This window comes from Hordeum vulgare, chromosome 7H, assembly GCF_904849725.1.
Source record: "Hordeum vulgare subsp. vulgare chromosome 7H, MorexV3_pseudomolecules_assembly, whole genome shotgun sequence".
Lineage (NCBI taxonomy): Eukaryota > Viridiplantae > Streptophyta > Magnoliopsida > Poales > Poaceae > Hordeum > Hordeum vulgare.
The window spans coordinates 154,097,581-154,120,013 of record NC_058524.1 but is presented as its reverse complement, the minus strand read 5'-3'; the positions used below and the strand labels follow the sequence as shown (position 1 = coordinate 154,120,013).

The following is a 22,433-nucleotide window of genomic DNA, read 5'->3' as shown; positions in this document are numbered from 1 at the left end:
GCATGCAATGATTTGAGTCCGCTAGGTATCTTAAGATGAAGCCATGGGTTGCCTCCGGACTCTGAAAGATCGATTCATGAATTGCTTTCCTTCTTGTGCTTCAGATTGCCCACAAAGTAATGATAAGCTTCTTAATGAATTGGCAGCCCTACTTCTTTTAGCCCACGGGAATACCCTCTCCACGCGGCCCTTTTGGGACCTGGATCGGGCCCAAAGCAAATGGCCCCTGAAGCAAGCGAACACAGACAGAACAGGACCACATTTCTGAAATCTCCTATTGTCTCAAAAAGAAAAAACTGAAATAATCTCCTGGTCCTCTCTCTCTCTCTCTCTGCCCTCTCCGACGATGCTGCTGATGAGGTCCGCCGCCGCCCCCTGCTCCTTCACCTCCATGCTCCTCCGCCGCCTCACCACCTCCTCCTCCGCTTCATACGCCATCCGCCGTCAGGCCACCCTGGCCCTCTCTTCCCTATCCTCCTCCCCCTCCTCGTCGTCTGCTAGATTCACCACCTGGTCCCCTCCCCCTCTTCCCGGCAGCGCCCGGACCGGGGGCTTCTCGGCCTGGGCGTCGGCGCCGGGACCGGCGGGACCCACCGGCTCCGCCATCGCGCAGTCTCTGGAGACCAAGGTACTTCTTGGCGCCCCGCTTGGTGCCTCTTGCTTCTAATCTACTAGTAATCTTGGTTTCTCGACGGGTGGAGCCGATCAACTTCTGTAAGATGTAAAATCCTGGGTTGCTTACTTGTTTTCGTTATCCTTTTTTTTCTTGGCAGATCAAGGAGCAGCTGGAGGCGGACCATGTCACCGTCGTCGATGCCTCAGGGGATGGCCGCCACGTCTGGTAACAAAATTGACCCTGGCAACAGCTCTGTGATTGACTAGATGAAATAACGCTTGCTGTTCTGTCGGCGTAAATTAGGTCCTCGAGCTATCGGTCGAGAACAGACGCTCCATGGTCTAGACTTGTAACTGTACTCAAGCAGTAGACTGATTTGATCTGTGGTCCCTTGATCACCTCTTGGTTGCGAGTGACATTTGTGTATGGAGCATCGGTATTATGGTGATATAGTCGGGATACTTTAGGCGTTGTGCGTGGAGGTATATGAATGCATAAGGGACTAGCTCATTTGGTTTTCAGACTAGGTTACTTTATTAGAGAAGGGAGGATGCATAAAATGGATTTATAATGCACTAATGCATTGTTAGTAAGTTAATGTTCTTAAAACCCTTTAGATACATGATGCAAATTTTTGAGGAAAGAGACCAACTTATAGCCGACTGGATGGTTAGATTCTCTGGATCTGCTCTGTTAGTGACAGTGGTAGTGCCAGAGCCAGGGTCTTGGCCGTGGCAGCAAGGCAAAGGGATGGCGGGGCGGCAACAGTGGCACAAGCTACCTATTAGCAATCATTACTGCAGTGGTGCTAGCAGTTGTGTTGTTTGCAACGATGGATATAATGTTTTTTGCTATAAAAGAGTTGCTCGTACAGTCCATGATCCGGATTTGTTAAGTAGTGAAGGACTTGTGCAGACTCAGAGTGACACCATGTTGAGCAATGATGAAAGAAAAAGCCCACAAACTTGGCATAGTATTTTCATGCCAATGACAATCTGAGAAGAAAGCTAACAGTGCATTCAATGAGCAATGAAGCTATCACAGGAGAGGAGATCGGTCAGGGACTCAGGGGGTGCAATTCCTGCAAGGCAACTTACAGATATTGGAGAGCTATGTGGATCAGTTCAAAACGATAGGAGTTGATTTCGTGTTAATGTGATATGGATAGTTCGATGAGCATCATCACATTCATGGTTTATTTCAGTGGGAGAGGCAATAGCATTCAACATACTGACATGCTAACTTTTCCCATTGTGGAAATTGATGTAGTATCAGTTTGGTATTTGAACGCGACGTAAATTTTAGACAGTGAAACTAAATTCCAAGGCACCGGTATTATCAGAAATAATAAGTGGACAGTAATTAAGTTAGATTGGTCAAATATGATAGTGTGCACCCGCAAGTGAATTATTGTGGCAAACATCACTCAGATACATATACTCCCATCCCTCTACTATTTCATGCATCATGGATCGTGGAAATATTTAGAAGTTGAACACTGAAAAGAGATAAAAAATGGCAATCCAACTTAATAATCATGATTGACATCAGAAGCTATCAACATCCATATTCTGCATCAAGCCTTCTCTTATGAATCCATTAAAATGGTTATCGAGCATTTTCCATACCCGTGTCTAGACATTTTTACCATTTTCAGCTAGTCCAATAATGTTGAAGATTGTCTTCAACTGCGGACAGATCCCTCTTTTTCTCAACATGAACTTTTTAATTCTACAATTACGGAAAGTCGGGATAGACTGCCGCTAGCACTAACAGTCGTCATGTTCATGAGTTGACAAATAACATTATAATTAGATCTGTAGGGTGCTTATGTTAAACTATATATTTGAGGCAACAGTTTTTGGGATTCTTTCATTAACTGATGCTTGATTGGTCCTACTATTTCCCTTTGGTTATATTTCTGAAACTAGACTTGTCCCTTTTCTTGGCCTCAGCATAGACGTGGTTTCGAAGGCGTTTGAGGGGAAATCCGCTGTGAACAGGCAGAGAATGGTTTACAAGGTTATATGGGAGGAGCTTCAGAGCACCGTGCATGCTGTGGACCAAATGACCACCAAGACGCCCGGTGAGGCGGCTGGCAACTAGTAATCCAGATCTGCATGGGAAAAGTTCAATTTGGAACGCTGATAAACTGTTGTACACCAAGACCCGGCCACGGCCAGGATCGACATGAAGACATTCTTTTGTAGGCTACACTTTTCATGTAAACGTCAACTGATGGATCAATAATTTGGGGTATGATTGGCATTGCTTCCGTAAGAAATATATTTTTGGCTACAATTAGCATTTTGTTTCATGGGTCCAGAAGATTTCAGAGTTAGAACCTTGGGTTTGATTTTTATATGTTTTTTCATGTGACTGATCTACCCTGAGGTGTATCGTTGCTGGCTTTATGCAATCATCAGGCGAAAAATAGGAATAGAGATTGAGGGAGAATGACAAATTGATGAGAGAAAATTGACTGAGATGACCGAACTGAGATAATTGCAATGTACCTGATGGCATTCCCCATTTCCCCTAGATACCATGTCTCGGCAACAAGGTAAATGCAACAATATCGCTTTATGTAAAATTATACTGTGAACCATGGTTCAACGTTCTTTTTTCAAGCAACCAGCAGAGCTCTGCCTTTTCATTGAGCAAGAAAGAGAACTGGAAACCAACAAGTTTGTTCAAGTTATGCGCCATTTGTAAAGAACGTGCGAGGGTTATCTTGGGCTTTGGAGCTTCTGCAAATCTTCTGGTGCATGAGCAAGCTCGTGTTTTCTCTGTCAAAACTGTGAAGTTCCGAAACACCAATGGTGCAAGCCGAACCGAGACAGCGTTATAGTCCAGTTTCACATCTTGCTTCTCCTGAGGGCTAGATAATCTCATTTAAACACCTCCCAGACCCTGATGAACAGATAAAAAGACACCAACACCAGAAAACAGCATTTGTCTCGCGATATAGCTAATAGATACCGACAATCCAACGCTTTGTACAACACACCAACAAACAAGTCAACATCGGCACATTACAGTTACCGGGCGATCATCCTTCCTCGATTGGATGTTCCTAAGCAAAACATTTTTTGGACCTATAGGATTCACAACGAAATGCACAGGGAAGCGAAACAACTACGCTCACACGCTCATCTTGTCGTCCTGTGCTTCATTTGCAGCTTCAACTTTTGGAATAATCTCTACATTCCCCATCTGCACATCTGAAACTGAATCACTGCGGATGCTAGTAGGCGCAGCTGGTAAGGGAGCAGCCGGCTTGTCAGATGGCCCTCCTTGATCTGGGTTGGGAACCACGGTCACCTCGGCAGTGTTCACGTCCATCATCTTGTGTGGCTTTTGGGGTTTCTGCTCAGGTGGGCTAACATTCTGAGCATCTGCAGCCGCCGCCGCTCTAGAGGCGTGCAAGATCTGGAGCCTGAAATCAGTTTCTGGTCGACGGCATACCTTCCTCAGAGGAACAATCTCCTGTCACATGAAAAGAAATGTAAGAAGAAATTGACTACATGGTAAGATTATTTGTCTGAAACATCATAAAACAAGCTAAACTCGTCACTCTTCTTTCTGTTTTATTTGACTACATAGTAAGAGAATTAGCCTAGAACAATAACCATAGTATCTTACACTATTCTTCCTCATCATTTGTTCCTTGAACATTCAGATTTCTTTGTTTGGCTGCCAAAGAAATTGCCGGTTGGAAATGGAACCACAAGGAAATTCCAAAATAGGTTTCGTTGCCTACAGAAACTGGGATGGGTTTTTAATTAGGTCGGCAAAGGACCACGGTGAGCTACACATCTATTCATGTCCAGGCACGTTATGAAGAAGAAAACCATGGCCAACTACATATAAATCAGAGGGGTGGAGGTCTGATTTTCCAGCTCGGGTTGTACTTGTCATCAAATCTTCATGGAATCCAGGATAAAGTCCAAAATCCAAGTCTATGTGCAGGCAAACAGCCCTGGAACCAGAGACGCAACTCCAGCACCCTAGCCCCAATTCTGGCATCCAAAATGGTGTAACACTGGAACCAGAGTAAATGCCTGAACGCTTAACAGTGTTGGACAGAAGGAGAATTACCTCAGAGTGATCATGATCATAACGAACAAGAAACCTGCAGCGGCACCCTCTTACATCATGTCTGCGCCTTTGAGCATCAAGAACACGAGCATCAAAATAGAGGGCCTGCTCTTTGCCTTCCTGTTCAATTCAGCACAGAAATACTTAATTCATGTGAGAAATCAACTCGGATAAACGGTAACACTACATTACAAGACAACTAAATCAAATGAAAATAGACTGGCCCTTTGTTCAACTTTCCTTCACAATGTTACTTACACCCGGTGACCAAAATTCCTTACTCAGACCCTCAACAATACTCCAATTTGAGTATAATACTGTCTTGAACTAGCAGTAAACTCATGCACATTTAATCTCAACGCTCTAATATATCGGTCCCAGTTTTTGTGCACAACGACCAACACAAATTTTTAGGCAGCCTTATTTGATGGAAGTTGGTTTATCCACAATTTTAGATTAAAAATCAATCCTAGTACTCAAAAGTATGACATTAGTAATAAAATGTAGCGATTTTACAGTCCTTTTTCCACTCACACCTTAACTAATAAATTGTAAAATCAACAGTGCCAGTTGGACCAAGTGGCATCAGTGAAATTCTATTATGAAATATGATTACCAAGAATATGGAAAGCCACAGAAAACAGATGTTGTACTTACATGTCCTATTTATTGCAACTACAGCGCTGTATATATCATATAAAATACATGCAGCACTGGAGCTTATAATTCTTATTGATTAAAGTAAGGCCATTTAATAGGTATATTGTCAACCACAACACTCAAAAGCTCACAGACTGGAATTACAACTTTGATAAGTCTACACAAACAAGAAATAGAGCCTATGAATTGTGCAGAACCTTGAGTGTCAACAAGGTTGAAATATATGAATCAATTATTATTCTTAAAAAGGACCAAATAAGTGACTTGGCTCAATAAACAACAGTAATCTGTTTGTCATGTGCACCACAGTCAAAACATAAACTTCGGAAGACCTAAGACCCAAGACTCTATCAGAGGACAATAAGTAACAGAAAGAAAGTAATCACGGAATAATAAAGTTAACGAGCAGAATTTTCAAGTGCTAAGTCAGGTGAATAGAAGTCGTTTAAGATGACTACCTGAAAACAAAGAATGAGATCCCCAGGAAGCACAGCAACACATTCTGCAGATTCACATGGAAGAGAACGCAGCCTCACACATTTACGAACATTAATCCATTCATCCTCCTCAGGTCCAAATCCAGAAAATCGAACTTTTACTTCCTGAAACACAAAAATCTAGTAACTGCAAGCACAGTTGGCGTAACACACAGGTAGTAAACCCACTGTGGAGAATGAGTGAGTCTTTTTTTTTCACTCTCAACTGTGAAAAACACAAATCACCCTTAAGACTGGTTTTGACAGTGATCGTTGCCGTGTTGGCAGCCCAATCATCATTTTATGTGAATCTTAGTAGCAGCTTGACAAGACACGTCAAGTCGTCAATTTGTTTCTCCCTTCTCAACCCTTACTCGGCTCACAAACCCCGCAGCCACATGTGTTACTGACTCAACGTCTTGTGCAACGCCACCAACCCTTGGGCGCCCATCAAACATGTTTGCCTTCCGCGCTTGCTACATACACTAGACTACACCTACAGTGGTTCACATCGCACGTCAACCACACACAGTTCCCCCAAGGTGATGTACAGACTGATTTGGATGCAAAGTGATTTCTGTACTATGGCTGTGCTTCTCCCTTTGGTGTGTGTGGAGTCAACCAAAAGTCTAAAACAATACTACTGCTGCTGCTGCTGTGATTCTCCATTAATAACTGGAAGAAGAAGTACTAGAATTATGACAAATCATCAAGCTTGGGCAAAGACATCAAGAAACAAACCTTTGGCAGCTAGTACGGAGGCGGTGGATAACTGGTAGTTAGCGCAGAGTTGGATGGATCAATTAGTTAATTTGGAAATTAACCCAGCATGGAAGCCTACGCTTTGCAGTTCGCATGCGTATGAGTCTGGGTCTTCTCTTGGGACAAGATTCTGGAGTAGGTGTGCTTGTTTGGCCACGCCCTGCAGCATAGTACAGGAGGGCTCTTTGGCTCAGAGACGCCCCTGCTTGTTGCTGGCTGTGTGGAAGAGAAGCAGCCAGGGTTTGATTATGGATGGCCCTTGCAGGGACAATGACAAAGTCCTGTGGAGCTGTCATGACGGTCACGTCTTTGATGTCCGGATCATGCCATCATGCTCATGGCAAGCAATTGGATGGCACACACAGTGTCGCGTGTAAGGATGTTATGTTGCATGTTCACACCATATCAAATCTCTAATATTTTCCCTATGCTGGCTATAGATCATGGGATTGGTAGAATGGGTGAGTAGGGGTCCATGGTGGCAATGCAGCTGAATTCGGTCGCTACATGACCAAACTGACATGAAAACCACTATTCTAATCTGATTCGCTTTAGTTCCTACAATTCAAGTGTGTAAATAGCATCGTGGTTCAGTATTCAAGATCGCTTCTCAGGATAATTGAAGGGGATGAATTAACTTACTTGTTTTACAAACTCTGACATGTCTACACTGCTATATAATCTTTAAAAGAAACATTAAATCTATGTATTTTGTTTTACATGTCAAAACACAGAGATGGTGAAAAGTAAATGTTATACCATCTAGTATCAGCTTCCCATGCCAGCCTAAAGTAGCAAATACACAAGGTTCTTGGAGTTGTGTTAACTGATCAGTACTTTATTAGTACCATCTTGTAAGGGTGTTGAGCAGGATGGAGTTATACGGTGCCGACTCACAGGACTTCTACAACACAAAGTTAGATAAGACGGGTGTTCAAAATGTTTGGACACCAACACAGATCCAGCTATAAGTGTTGGGGCAATCTAGGACACAATACCAACCAACTATAAATAGATGAGAACCGGAATCATCTCTAGTTTTAGTGCTGGTAAAGTGCTTCAACAAAGAATGGCAGAAATGAATTTAGTAAATCAATCATATTTAACAAAAAAAATATATGGCCATTACCGGGTCCCCCGTTTCAAAGAGCCTGTGGGACAGAAAGGCAGCAACATCATACCTGTAACAACAAAGACCGGTCATGCATATAAAACTAAAAGGTTTATGCAAGTAAACTGGATCAACGCTTAACCCCCACCACCACCACACACACAAACAGACACACAAACCAGCCCACACACGCACAAAAATAAATCAACATATACGCAAAAACAGACCACATGTGACATGAAAAGATACAAAAGATGAGAGGATGAAGTATGTATATCTGCATACCACGCGCCATCTCTAGCTGACTTTGCTTCAAACTCGGCCATGCCACCATCCGAAGCACTCTTTCCTGATTGGTAACGAAAATATCAATAATCCATAATCAACATGATACATGGTTCATGGCTGGTCGGTTGCAAAACTAAAGTTTTCTAAACGATGAACACTAAAATTGTTCTTATAGCAGCCAGCACCCAAACACAAGCCCTGGACACTCAGAGGCACCCCTACACTCAACATAACGAGCACAGCACTGGTGCATAAATTTTCTGCACCACCAAAGCAATACCGATATACCATCATCATTGTCATCTTAACCATCAGGGGGAATTACTATATGCTGTGGAAATGAACAGCATACGTAAATATCGAGTTATGGGCGTTCAAGCAGCCACCTGAGTGGGATCCGGGGTAGGAAGAGGATGACCCCTGAGCCCTGAAGGAGGCCGGGTGGTGCTCCTCGGCCCCCGTGGGCAGCATCTTCCCCTGCGGCGGCGGCGCGCCCCTGGGGGTCCTGGCCCGCTGCGAGTACCTCCGGTTCTGGAACCAGTTCCACACCTGCGCCGATCCACAAAATCCAACATACTTTTAGATCGGAAAATAAGACGGGCCCGTCTCGTATCGCCAAGGAAGGAAATAGGGTGGGGGGAACTAAATTCGAGCTCCGCGGACGGGGAGGGGGAAACCTAGTACGTACGTACCTGCTTGTACTGGACGGGGATCTTGCCGGTGCGGGAGGCGGAGGCGGTGAACTTCTCGGCGAGGCCCTGGATGACGCTGCGCTGCGGGATGGCGTTGTTGAGGTGACGCAGGTGCTCCTCCATCTCCGCCACCTCCGCGTGCGTGAACCGGAACGCTGGGCCCCCGCTGCTCGGCGGCCGCCCCATCCTCCTCCTCCGGCGCTGCCGCGGGTGGCGCGGTGAGGAGACTCGACGGGTAGATCGTCGGAGTGGAGCGGGGAACGGGGAGGGGGGAGGGAAGAGGTACGTTGCCGGTTCAGACAGGCGGCCGCTGAGCCTCCACGGGATCTCGCCTCTGTGTCTCCTGCTGTGCTGTGTGCCGCTGCCTGTGTTGGCCGCCCTTTTCTGCGGGTCTGGAATCTGATCCGAGTCACGAGGCCGACGCGACGCCCCCCTTCTGTCGCCTAGCTTTTTTTTTTTTAAGAAACGTTTACAGCCGGTCTGCTGCCGTCCCTGCATCGCTGCCGCCCGCATCGTCGGTGTCCGTCCCCGTCGATCGTCCGCATCACCGGTGCCCGTCCCCATCGGCCGTCAGATCCGTCGGTTCCAGCCTTCGCCTGTCGTCTTCGTCACGTGCTTTCATCATTGGGCTCGCGCGTATACAAGTGTTGTAACCGTCATCTAAAAAAGCTTCAACCATAGACAGAAAAAGCTTCAATCGGCTCTGCCCAGCAAGGAAAACTGTAACAGTACTTGCATTTTTCTACTACTGCCTAACTTTTTTGCTACATCCATCAAGGTGGACCTGCGACCTAGCGACGGCTATGAGGAATTTTTGCTGCAACCGTAGTTGCATTTTGCTATTGCCGATGAACTTTTTTGCTACATCCATCAAGACGGTGTTGCGACCTCGCGACGACGACGATGATTTTGCTGCAACCAAGTTTTTGCTGTATCCGTGGCCGAAATTTGCTACACCGCTGCTTATTTTTGCTATCATCGACGGTTTTTGCTGCATGACTCGATCGTTCAACAGGGCCTGTTCTGACGGCTCGCACGCGATCGACCGAAAGTTTTGCCCGGCGCGCCGGTGTAGATAGTGCCTTTATTTAGAGTTGCCTGCTTTTGTTGCTTGATTGCTTGTCACACGACGTACATGGGGTCATGAGTCTCGTGACTCAAAAATGCTACACCTACACATATGTAAACTTTTTCTCTAACACTCACTCTTATAAACGTACACATACATTCTATCCATGTGAGCATCTTAAAGATAGTGAGCGGACATATCATCTTGAGATTTATGAAGTCATCGTAGACGTCTCGCTGTCGACGGAAACGTTTTCTCCCACTGAATGCACATCGTCGAAAATCCTGAAATAAATTCAGGAATAATGCGAGCACCAGGACTTAAACCTTGATGGACTGAGATACCACTGTCATTCTAACCATCCAATCGTTCCGCCGAGGAGCTGTTGCTTCTTCTTGCATGGGTCCTCACGAGGTGGCTCGTCTTCTTCGTCATCCGAGCATTCCGCCGCCGCGGCGCGGTAGGCGTGCTCGAGTGTGCAGACGACATCTTCTCGTCGCAGGCGATGGTGATGACGCCGCTGCTCCCTGACATCTTGAGGACGTTGTAGCCATGGTGGGTCACTGCCATGAACTTGGCGAGAGCCGGGCACCCAAGGATCACGTTGTACGACAGGTGGAGGTGCACGACGTCGAAGACGATGATCTCAGTGTGGTAGTTCTTGCGCTCGCCGAAGGTGACTGGCTGACGCACCTGCCCGATGGGCACGGTGGACCCATCCATGACTCCTGAGAAGGGCTTGGTCGGCATGAGCTGTTCGTACGATAGCTGGAGTGTCTCGAAGGTCTCGACCGAGAGGACGTTGAGCCCCGCTCCACTGTCGATAAGGGTCTTGGTGACGAGGACGTTGCTGATGGTCAAGGTGCACATTATGGGGAGCTTGCCGGCCATGAATGAGCACCTGAGCTGATCACTTGGGTCGAAGGTGATGGTGGTCTGGGACCAGTTGAGGGGCGCATTGCTTCGGGCTTCGGGAGAGTGGCATTCACCTCCCAGGCGAACTACTTGAAGGCGCGGTTCGAGGCCGGGGTCTGGGCGCCGCCCAAGATGGAGGCCACCGCCCTGACCTCCTAGAAGCCCCCAGGCCCATCATTCTTCATGTCTTCATCCCTCCTTCTGGGTGGCGGAGGCAGCGGCGGCAGCCCAGCCTCATGAGGGCGAGCCTCACGAGGCTAACTGCGTCGTTGTACCTCCTGAAGGTCGTCGCGCCAGCGGTCGTCCCGAGCCCGGTCGCGCCAGCGGTCCTCCTGAGGTTGGCCGCGCCAACGGTCTTCATGAGGCTATTCATGCCACCCCTGACGTGGTTCTCGATCATCCCAGCGGCCTCCACTGCGACCACGGCCGTGCGTGGGGCCTCTGTCTCCCCACCGGGGGCGCCTGCTGAAGTGCTCGGCACGGACCAGTCGGAGCTCGTGGCACTCAGAGGTATCATGGCCGCTGGTGCCCTGGAAGATGCACGTTGGCCCCCTCCTGACGGGCGCTCTCTGTTGGGTAACGTAGCATAAATTCAAAATTTTCCTACGCCATATTCAGATCTTCCTATGGAGAGACCAACAACGAGAGAGGGGTGAGTGCATCTTCATACCTTTGAAGATCTCTGAGCGGAAGCGTTGCTAGAACGCGGTTGATGGAGTCGTACTCGCGGCGATTCAGATCGCGGTGTGATTCCGATCTAGTGCCGAACCACGGCACCTCCGCGTTCAACACACGTGCAGCCCGGTGACGTCTCCCGCACCTTCGTCCAGCAAGGAGGAGGGAGAGGTTGGGGAAGATCTCCGACAGCACGATGGCGTGGTATCGATGGAGAGACGAGGTCTCCCGGCAGGGCTTTGCCAAGCACCGTGGGAGGAGGAGGAAGGAGGGGAGCAGGGCTGCGCCGAGGGAGGGAAGAAACGGTGTGCAAAACAGCCCCAAAACCCTAGGTATATATAGGAGGAGGGGGGGTGCCACCCCTAGGGTTCCCACCCTAGGTGGTGCGGCATCCCCCCCCAGATGGGAGGTGTGGCGGCCAGGGCAGGGGGAGGGGGTGGTGCACCCCTAGGTGGGCCTTAGGCCCACCAGCGCCTAGGGTTTCCCCCCTCTCCACCTCCCGCGCCTTGGGCCCCTTTGTGGGAGGCGCGCCAGCCCACTTTGGGTTGGTTGCCCTCCACCTTTTGGCCCATGCTACCTCTTGGGGTTGGTGGCCCCTCCCGCTGGACCCCCGAGACCATTTCCGGTGGTCCCGGTACGCTACCGGTGACGCCCGAAACATTTCCGGCGTCCAAAACCCTCCATCCTATATATCAATCTTTACCTCCGGACCATTCTGGAGCTCCTCGTGACGTCCGGGATCTCATCCGGGACTCTGGACAAATTTCGGTAACCTCGTATAACAATTCCCTATAACCCTAGCGTCATCGAACCTTAAGTATGTAGACCCTACGGGTTCGGGAAACAAGCAGACATGACCGAGATACCTCTCCGGCCAATAACCATCAGCGGGGTCTGGATACCCATGGTGGCTCCCACTTGCTCCACGATGATCTCATCGGATGAACCACGATGTTAAGGATTCAATCAATCTCGTATACAATTCCCTTTGTCTGTCGGTATAGAACTTGCCCGAGATTCGATCGTCGGTATACCTATACCTTGTTCAATCTCGTTACCGGTAAGTATCTTTACTCGTTCCGTAGCACGTCATCCTGTGACTAACTTCTTAATCACACTGAGCTCATGAAGATGTTCTACCGAGTGGGCCCAAAGATACCTCTCTGTCACATGGAGTGACAAATCCCGATCTCGATTCGTGCCAACCCAACAGACACTTTCAAAGGTACCCGTAGTGCACCTTTATAGTCACCCAGTTACGTTGTGACGTTTGATACACCCAAAGCACTCCTATGGTATCCGGGAGTTGCACAATCTCACAGTCGAAGGAAAAGACACTTGACATTAGAAAAGCTTTAGCATACGAACAATACGATCTAGTGCTATGCTTAGGATTGGGTCTTGTCCATCACATCATTCCCCCAATGATGTGATCCCGTTATCAATGACATCTAATGCTCATGATCAGGAAAACATGATCATCTATTGATTAACGAGCTAGCCAACTAGAGGCTTGCTAGGGACACATTGTGATCTATTTATTCACACATGTATTACTGTTTCCTGTTAATACAATTATAGCATGAACAATAGACGATTATCATGAACAAGGAAATATGATAATAACTTTTTTATTATTGCCTCTAGGGCATATTTCCAACACTCTCCCGTTCGGCCGTGCTTCGCCTCAGGCTCGGCTGCGAGCACCGCCGAAGCCTTGCGCGTCGTCTCCTTGGCCTTGTTCTTCTTCTCTTCTGGTTCCGTCGCCTGAGGCCCGAGGAGCGACATGCGACCTTCTTCAGCCCTGGCGCCCTTGTTTGCCAGGTTGAACATCTCAAGTGCAATGCTCATTTCATCACTCATGGTGAGCTCCTCCTTCATCTTGAGGTGGGTGACTCCGTCGGAGAAGGCCGAGATGACGGCCTCGTCCGATGCCTTGGGGATCTTGAGGCGCATGGTCGTGAATCACTGTATGAACTTGTGCACGGTCTCCCCCTCCTACTGCTTGATACGCCGCAGGTCATTCACGGTGGTGGCGTGGTCGCGGGTGCCCTCGAAGTTGGCGATGAAGCGTTCGCGTAGGTCATCCCAGGAGGTGATGGACGCCCTTGGGAGGTTGAGGAGCCACGAGAGCACGCCACTCTTGAGCGCCATGGGGAACCAGCACGCCATGACCTTGTCGCCCCCTCCTGCCGCCCTGATACTCAGCGTGTAGAGTTGCAGGAACTCGGCCGGGTCCAGGGTGTCGTCGTAGCGCGGGGGTAGGTCAGGCTTGAACTTGCATGGCCACTCAATTGGGTAGAGCTCAGGGGCGATGGCGAGGCACCCCACCGGCCCGACAGGTGCAGCGCGCGCAAGGGCGGCCTGGTCTTGTTGCTCCAATGGGTCTGCTTCGAGCGGGGCACGCTCGTGGTGCGGAATTTGCATCGCCGGGAGCGCGCGTGTCGACGCGTGGCGGAGGAACCACCTGACAGCTTGCTTCATCTCCTGGCCTCGCCCTGGGTTCACGAGGCCGGTCGCAGGGACTCGCTTACTGCCTGGGCTCAGGGCGCGCGCCATGCCACAGTGGTGGGGCTGACGCGTCTTGCTCCTCGTCGTTCGCGAGGGACGGTTGGGGTCGAAACGAGCAGAAGAGGGCCACGGAATCACCGGCAGCGGCGACGAGCTCCTCGATGCGCTGGAGCTAGCATTGTGGCGGTCAGGGGCGGGCCGGTAGTGGAGCAGCTCAGTCTCCATGGCAAGCGCGCGCCGGCCATGCAGCATATCTGGCCGGGCGCGCGAGGGCAATCTGGAAGTCCGGACGAGCGACGGAGTAGCGGTGTGGTCGTCGGGTTGCTCGGTAGCCAGCTGGGAGGAACCTTGCTGTTCTTGAGCGTCGGGGCCCGTGACAGCGTTCACCATGGGCGACGGTGACCGGCGCGCGCCGGCAGGGCCCACGGGCGCCGTCTGAGCAACGCGGGTGGTGCGACGCTTGGCGCGAGCCCGGCGAGCGTCAGCCATCGGAGCGACAAAGCTTGGTGAAGGCGGAGCTTGGAGGAAACCTTGACATGCCCCCTACCTGGCGCGCCAAATGTCGGATTTCAGGCTCCGCAAAACCCTAAAGATTCGAACTCATGGGCGTGTATGAAGATCTCTCGCGGGCTCGCCTCACCTAACTCGCTGCTCGCTGGGGATGGCAAAGAACTCACTCGATGGTGAGGAAGACACATAATACGATAATTTACCCAGGTTCGGGCCACTGAGAAGCGTAATACCCTACTCCTGCTTTGGTGGATTGCCTCTCGTGGAGGTTGGTGGATGAACTAGTATAGTGTTCGAGGGCCTTCGGAGGCTGGGTGGCCCTTGTGTGGTACAGGTGGGCGAATGAATGAATCGGCCCCCATATGAAGTAACCTACTCTCTCTATATATAGTGGCGGACCCGATCCTCTTCCCTTATCGTTTCAGCGGGAAGGGATCCCACAACGGCTAATTTTGAATGGGAACAGGGGAACGTGCTCCCCTGCCCAAAGGTGGTCTTCACCTGCAAAGTGGCTGGGAGCGTTGCAGGAACGGGTCCAAGGATGACGTCTGTCCTGCTGGCGGGCGGCGATGGCCTTGTTGCACCAGAAAGGAAACCTTTGGAAGATGCCTTGGGAACCTCGGTTCATCCTTGCCCCCTTTGCACTAAAGGGGAAACTGCTCTGTCCTGCTGTCTGCTGCTCGCATGTCCTTCCTCCGCGCCATCCTTGACTCCTCAGGTCGGGTCTCGCCTCAGAATATCCGCCGCTCCGGAGTGGTCCTGATGAGGCCCCCCTGTGGGTCTTGATGTTGTTCCTCCTCGCGAGGCTTGCCCCCTCGCGAGGACCTTACCTTGAGTGGTGCCGCGCCCGATTGTGCTTGCTTGATGAAGTGGGCCAGCCTTGGGCCACAGGCAGACAAGTCTGCGTACCCCCACTCCCAGAACGCTGACAGTGTTGTGTTTTATAGAAATTATCAAACTCTCGTACCTCACTTATATTATTTTGAGATTTCTTTCAATAGAATGGTAATTGGTTTAGGTTATGAATTTAGTCCTGATATGATAGGCATCCAAGAGGGATACAATAAAAACTTTCATATTAAGTGCATTGAATATGATGAGAAGTTTGATTCCTTGCATATAGTTTTGAGATGTGAAGATGGTAATATGAGAGTCATGCTAGTAAGTAATTTTGAATTAGAAGAAATGCTTGTGTTGAAGCTTGTGATTCCCGTAGCATGCACGTATGGTGATACGTTATGTGATGAAGTCAGGGCATGATTTGTTTAATGATTGTCAACCTTTGTGTGGAGGTCAGGATCGCGCGATGGTTAACTCCTACCAACCCTTCCCCTAGGAGCATGCGTCTAATACTTTGTTTCGATAACTAATAGGCTTTTGCAATAAGTCTGTGAGTTCTTTATGACTGATACGTCCCAAACGTATCTATAATTTATGCTTGTTCCATGATCTTTTGGGTGACATTATTATATGTTTTGCTATACTTTTATATCATTTTACACATATTTGGACTAACCTACTAACTCAGTGGACCCAATGCCAGTTCCTGTCTGCTAATGTCTTTTTGCAGTGGCTTTTACCCAATTTTTTGAAGCCCCAAAATTCCTGAGAAAAATATATAAAAAATCAACGTACCGGAAGCTTCCAGATCACCGAAGATGGGCTAGAGGGGGGGGGGCAGGGGCCGTCCAGGTGACCTCCTGGCGCGGCCTACCCCCTAACTGCGCCCACAGGCCGCCTGGGTGGGTCCCACGCTCTCCAGTGCGCTCCTTTCGCCTATACTTACCCCTTGTCGAGGAAAACCCTATAGGGGATCCAGAATCGTGAATTTCTCCATCGTTACGCCGCCACAGCGCTTCCGAGATCGGGAGTGTCAGGAGACCTCTTCCCGGCACCTTGTCGAAGGAAGGATTGACCTCCAAGAGCTTCTCCACCGCCATGGACCCTTCCCGGACGTGCGGTGAGTAGTCCTCCTTGGACCATGGGTCCATGACCAGTAGCTATGTGATGTCTTCTCTCCAATCTTGTGCTTCAACTGTTAGTCCTTGTAAGCTGCCCTACATGATCAAGGCATCTATGTAATTCTCTTGATATTGCTATGCTCGGTTTGTTGGATCCGATGGATTAAGAGATTATGTTCAGATTGTTATGACTTATATATTTGATTATCCTTTTATATTATGTTCCTTAGTGATTCATGCATGTTCTCCGTTGCTATTTATTGCTTTGGCCGAGTAGTAGATTGTAACTCCAAGAGGGAGCGTTATGCATGATTGTGGGTTCATGCCCCTCGATGTCTAGCTTGAGTGACAAAAACATGAGACTAGGGGATGTGCTGTTGCCACCAAGGAGAAAACAACGGTGCTTGTTACCATGGTTGCAAGGATTGTTTACCTTACGCATAGTTCGTTAATGAAGTTGTCTATTGCTTTGAGTTTACACTTTGGGTGGGGCTCACAACTTAATACCGGCGAGATGTTCTGGATAGATATCTCAAGGTGGATGATTAGTAAGTAGATGTTGATGAATAAATGGTCTACTTGCCTTGGCGTACTGCCCATTACTATTGAACCTCTAACTATCAAGTAGCATAATTAGCATTGCGGTGCGTTCATAATTCTATCAATTGCCCAACTGTAATTTGTTTACCCAAGCATAGTTGTTTATCGTCTTTTGGGAGAGAGACATCACTAGTGAACATCATGTGACTCCGGTCCATATCACCACCATCGTTTACACCTCCACTATTTACCGTTTTCATTTACTTTTCCGTTGCAATCACTATTACTATTCCCACTTGTGTTTTGATCCTTTGCAAACCACAAGGCCGGAGAGATGGACAACCTCTCTCTACTCGTTGGGAGCAAAGTTATTTGTGTGTGTGCAGGTCCACGTCTTTTGCTAGCGCCACGATGGGAGACACCTACTTGTTGAGCCTAGGAGTCCTCCTGGTTCGATAAACCGTACAGTCTCCATGTAAGGGAAAACTTGCTGCTGACTACAGCTCAACCTTCAACTTGGGGTAACCAACGAGGTGCGAGAAGTATATGCATCATCTCGTCATCAATGACTAATATTGAGTTCATGGATTATACACACTCTCACTCTTCCATCTTTGCTAGCCTCTCTAGTACCGTGCAACTTTCGCCGGTACATTAAAACCACCTTCCTCAAAACTGCCACCATATATTTTCCTCAAAATAGCCACCATACCTACCTATTATGGCATTTTCATAGCCATTCCGAGATATATTGCCATGCAACACCATCGTCTAGTTTTTATGACACGCAACATCACTTTCATATTGCTTATAGAGTCATACTTTATTCTAGATATCGAGTTCTAATCTTCGAGCTGTAAGTAAATAAAAGTGTGATGATTTGCATTATTAGAGCATTGTCCCGTGTGAGAAAAGGATGATAGAATCTATGATTCCCTCACAAGTTGGGATGAGTCTCCAGACTTTACAAAAAATAAAAGAGGCCACCGAAGCTCATAAAAAATAAAAGAGGCCACAGAAGCCCATCAAAAAAGAAAAAAAGAGAAAAACGAGAAAACAATGAGAGAAATAGAGAAGGGAGAATGTTACTATCTTTTTCCACACTTGTGCTTCAAAGTAGCACCATGTTCTTCATAGAGAGTCTCCTATGGTGTCACTTTCATATAACTAGTGGAATTACATCTTTTGCACAACCACTTAGTTTCTTTTGTGAGCTTTCATACACTTATAGCTCTAGTGCATTTGTTGCATGACAATCCCTACTCACTCGCATTGATATCTATTGATAGGCATCTCCATAGCCCGTTGATAATCCTAGTTGATGTGAGACTATCTTCTTCCTTTCTTTTTGCAACCTTCACCACACTCTAGTCCACCTATAGTGATATATCCATGGCTCAGGCTCATGTATTGCGTGATATTTGAAAAGGTGTGAGAACATAAAAAGTGTGAAACAATTTATTGATTTTCATCGGGGTTGTGCATGACTTAGATATGTTGTGTGGTGAAGATGGAGCATAGCCAGACCATATGATTTTGTATGGATAACTTTCTAAGACCATGTTATTTTTAAAGGAAGCAATTGCCTTATTAGTATGCTTCAAATATTATTTTTTATGTCAATATTAGACTTTTGTTCTGAGTCTTATGGATGTGAATATTCATACCACAATAAATAATATTACATGGATAAATATGTTAGGTAGCATTCCACATCAAAAATTCTGTTTTTATCATTTACCTACTCGAGGACGAGCAGGAATTAAGCTTGGGGATGCTGATGCGTCTCCAACATATCTATAATTTTTGATTGTTCCATGCTATTATATTATTTGTTTTGGATGTTTTATATGCATTAATATGATGTTTTATATTATTTTTGGCACTAACCTATTAATCTAGAGCCTAGTACCAGTTTCTGTTTTTTCCACGTTTTTTAGTATTGCAGATAAGGAATATTAAATGGAGTCCAAACGGAACAAAATCTCCGGAAAGATTTTTCTTGGACCAGAAGACACCTAGGAGACTTGGAGTAGGGGGCAGGGCACTTGCCGGGAGGCCACAAGCCTGCAGGGCGCGCCCTAGGGGGGTGGCCGCTCCCCCTGGCTTGTGGGTCCCCTATAGACCTCCTAACCCTATTATTTGGCCTATAAATTCCCAAATATTCTCCTATGAAAAAGGGCAACGAAAATACTTTTCAACCGCCGAGAGCCTTTGTTCCCATGAGATCCAATCTAGGAGCCTTTTCTGGTAATCTGTCGGAGAGGGAATTGATCACGGAGGGCATCTACATCAATTGCATTGCCCTTCCGATGAAGCGTGAGTAGTTCACCATAGACCTACGGGTCCATAGCTAGTAGCTAGATGGCTTCCTCTCTCTCTTTGATCTTCAATACCATGTTCTTCATGATCTTCATGGAGATCTATTTGATGTAATACTCTTTTGCGGTGTGATTGTCGACATCCAATGAATTGTGAGTTTATGTTCAGATTATCTATGAATATTATTTGAGTCTCTTCTGAATTCTTATATGCATGATTTCATATCTTAGCAAGTATCTTCGAGTTATTGGTTTGGTTTGGCCAACTAGATTGATAATTCTTGCAATGGGAGAAGTGCTTAGTTTTGGGTTCAATCTTGCGGTGTCCTCACCCAGTGACAAAGTAGGGGTAGCGAGGCACGTATTGTATTGTTGCCATCAAGGATAAAAGATGGGATTTTCATCATATTCCTTGAGTTTATCCCTCTACATCATGTCATCTTACTTAATGTGTTATTCTGTTCTTTATGAACATAATACTCTAGATGCAGGTTGGAGTCGATCGATGTGTGGAGTAATAGTAGTAGATGAAGAATTGTTTTGGTCTACTTGACATGGACGTGATGCCTATATGCATAATCATTGCCTTAGATATCTTCATAATTATTCGCTTTTCTATCAATTGCTCGACACTAATTTGTTCACACACCATATTATTTTCCTTTATGAGAGAAGCCTCTAGTGAAACATATGCCCCCAGGTCTGATTTCCATATTATATTTTCAGATCTATAAACCAAAAATACCAAAAGTACTTTGCTGCAATTTATTTACTTTTGTTTCCGCAATCTTTTATATCTATCTCTATCAGATCTCATCCTTGCAAATAACTCTGAAGGGATTGACAACCCCTTTATAGCATTGGGTGCAAGTGTTTGATTATTTGTGTAGGTACTACTATTGGATCCTTGCTTGTTCCTCCTACTGGATTGATATCTTGGTTCTCAACAAACCGAGGGATATACTTATCTACGTTGCCGTATCACCCTTTCCTCTTCTAGGGGAAACCAACGCAAGCTCAAGAGGTAGCAGTCCCTTAGTGGAATCATGACATCTTGCATTGTGCGAGGGCGTGAGGAGATTACGGTGGCCCTAGTGGCTTCTTGGGGAGCATTGTGCCTCCACACCGCTCCAAACAGAGATTAGCATCCGCAAGGGTGTGAACTTCGGGATACATCGTCATCCCCGTGTCCTCGGTTATCTCTTACCCGAGCCCTTTACTTATGCACTTTACTTTGTGATAGCCATATTGTTTCTTGTTATTTATCTTGCTATCAGTTAGTTGTTTATCTTGCTTAGCATAAGTTATTGGTGCACATAGGTGAGCCTAGTTGTTTTAGGTTTTGTGCTTGACAAATTAAATGTTAGTTTTATTCCGCATTTGTTCAAGCCTAAACCGTAATTATTTTAACGCGCCTATTCACCTCCCTCTAGGTGACATCCACGTCCTTTCACCTTTGGAACTATGATAGAAGGTATACCCAATTTTTTCTCTAGGGTATATTATGAAGATGCACTTTTCCTCTTAGGGTTTGAGCTTCTCATACATAAGTGTTGTATCCCCAAACTCTAAGAAATGACAACTTAGGTTTCTTTCCAAACCATAATTCACACGGTGTCATCTCAACGGACTTAGATGGTGCCCTATTTAAGGTGAATGTAGTTGTCTCTAATGCATAACCCCAAAATGATAGTGGAAAATCGATAAGAGAAATCATAGAGCACACCATGTCCAATAGAGTACGGTTATTATGTTCGGACACACCATTACACGGTTATGTTCCAGGTGGCGTGAGTTGTGAAACAACTTGCACATTGTCTTGCATACCAAACTCATAACTCAGATATTCTCCTCCACGATCATATCATAGACATTTTTATCTTCTTGTCATGATGATCTTCAATTTCACTCTCAAATTGCTTGAACTTTTCAAAATTTCAGACTTGTGTTTCATCAAGTAAATATACTCATATCTACTCAAATCATATGTGAAAGTAAGATAATAACGATACCCACCGCGTGCTTCATCACTCATTGGGCCGCACACATGAATATGTATGATTTCCAACAAGTCACTTGCCCGCTCCATTGTTTGAGAAAAATGGGGTCTTAGTCATCTTGCCCATGAGGCATGGTCTGCATGTCTCAAGCAATCTGAAATCGAGTGAGTCTAAAGATCCATCAACATGGAGTTTCTGCATGCGCTTTACACCCATATGTCCTTAGCGGCAGTGCCACAAGTATGCGGTACTATCATTATTAACCTTGCAACTTTTTGCATCAATATTATGAACATGTGTATCGCAATGATCGAGATTCAATAAACCATTCACATTGGGTGCATGACCATAGAAGGTATTATTCATGTAAACAGAACAACCATTATTCTCTGACTTAAATGAGTAACTGTATTGCAATAAACATGATCTAATCATGTTCATGCTAAACACAGACACCAAATAACATTTATTTAGGTTCAACACTAATCTCGAAGGTAGAGGGAGCATGCGATGGTGACCACATCAACCTTGGAAACACTTCCAACACACATCATCACCTCGCCCTAGCTATTATTCGGTTATTCCGCAACTTCTCTTTCGAGTTACTAATATTAGCAACTGAATCGGTATCTAATACCCAAGCACTACGACGAGTACTAGTAAGGTACACAAAACATGTATATCAAATATACTTTTGTTGACGTTGCCAACCGTCTTATCTACCAAGTATTTGGGGTAGTTCCGCTACCAGTGACCGTTAATTCCCCTCACAATAGAAGCACTTAGTATCGGGTTTGGGTTAAACCTTGGGTTTCTTCACTGGAGCAACACCTGGCTTGCCATTCTTGAAGTTTCCCTTCTTTCCCTTGCCCATCTTGAAACTAGTGGTTGATACGTGCTACCTCTTGAGCTTGCGTTGGTTTTTCCCTTGAAGAGGAAAGGGTGATGCAGCACAGTAGCAGTAAGTATTTCCCTCAGTTTGAGAACCAAGGTATCAATCCAGTAGGAGTATCAAGGCAAGTCTCCAAAGTACCTGCGCAAAAATAGCAAACTTGCACCCAACGCTACAAAGGGGTTGTCAATCCCTTCACGATTGATTGCAAGGTGAGATCTGAAGGCAGAAAGTGCAACAAAGTAAAAGTGTGGAGCTGAAAATATGATGTGAAGTAGACCCGGGGGCCATAGTGTTCACTAGAGACTTCTCTCATGATAGAAAATATTACGG

At 46.8% G+C, this 22,433-nt stretch overlaps 2 protein-coding genes across 2 annotated transcripts; one reads left to right on the top strand and one right to left on the bottom strand.

The window, feature by feature from the left end:
• The first annotated feature begins 270 nt into the window (after positions 1-270).
• On the top strand, positions 271-2,933 carry LOC123412309 (protein BOLA4, chloroplastic/mitochondrial). Its single transcript, XM_045105264.1, has 3 exons — positions 271-628; positions 774-841; positions 2,572-2,933. Exons 1-3 carry the CDS (start codon positions 347-349, stop codon positions 2,720-2,722), a joined length of 501 nt encoding a protein of 166 aa, XP_044961199.1. The 5' UTR covers positions 271-346; the 3' UTR covers positions 2,723-2,933.
• A 637-nt stretch (positions 2,934-3,570) lies between these two features.
• Positions 3,571-9,140, bottom strand: LOC123412308 (protein SAWADEE HOMEODOMAIN HOMOLOG 2-like). The gene is made up of 7 exons (XM_045105263.1): positions 8,707-9,140; positions 8,401-8,563; positions 8,012-8,075; positions 7,745-7,796; positions 5,836-5,979; positions 4,718-4,837; positions 3,571-4,105 (listed from the first exon to the last, which is right to left on the bottom strand). Exons 1-7 carry the CDS (start codon positions 8,890-8,892, stop codon positions 3,761-3,763), a joined length of 1,074 nt encoding a protein of 357 aa, XP_044961198.1. The 5' UTR covers positions 8,893-9,140; the 3' UTR covers positions 3,571-3,760.
• Between the last annotated feature and the right edge of the window lie 13,293 nt (positions 9,141-22,433).

Coding starts and splice junctions, on each gene's coding strand:
- LOC123412309 (XM_045105264.1), top strand. CDS start 347: ATGCTGCTGATGAGGTCCGCCGCCGCCCCCTGCTCCTTCACCTCCATG. Junction 629..773: donor CGCAGTCTCTGGAGACCAAG/GTACTTCTTGGC, acceptor TTTTCTTGGCAG/ATCAAGGAGCAGCTGGAGGC. Junction 842..2,571: donor GGGGATGGCCGCCACGTCTG/GTAACAAAATTG, acceptor TCTTGGCCTCAG/CATAGACGTGGTTTCGAAGG.
- LOC123412308 (XM_045105263.1), bottom strand. CDS start 8,892: ATGGGGCGGCCGCCGAGCAGCGGGGGCCCAGCGTTCCGGTTCACGCAC. Junction 8,564..8,706: donor TCCCCGTCCAGTACAAGCAG/GTACGTACGTAC, acceptor GGATCGGCGCAG/GTGTGGAACTGGTTCCAGAA. Junction 4,106..4,717: donor ATGATCATGATCACTCTGAG/GTAATTCTCCTT, acceptor TTCATGTGACAG/GAGATTGTTCCTCTGAGGAA.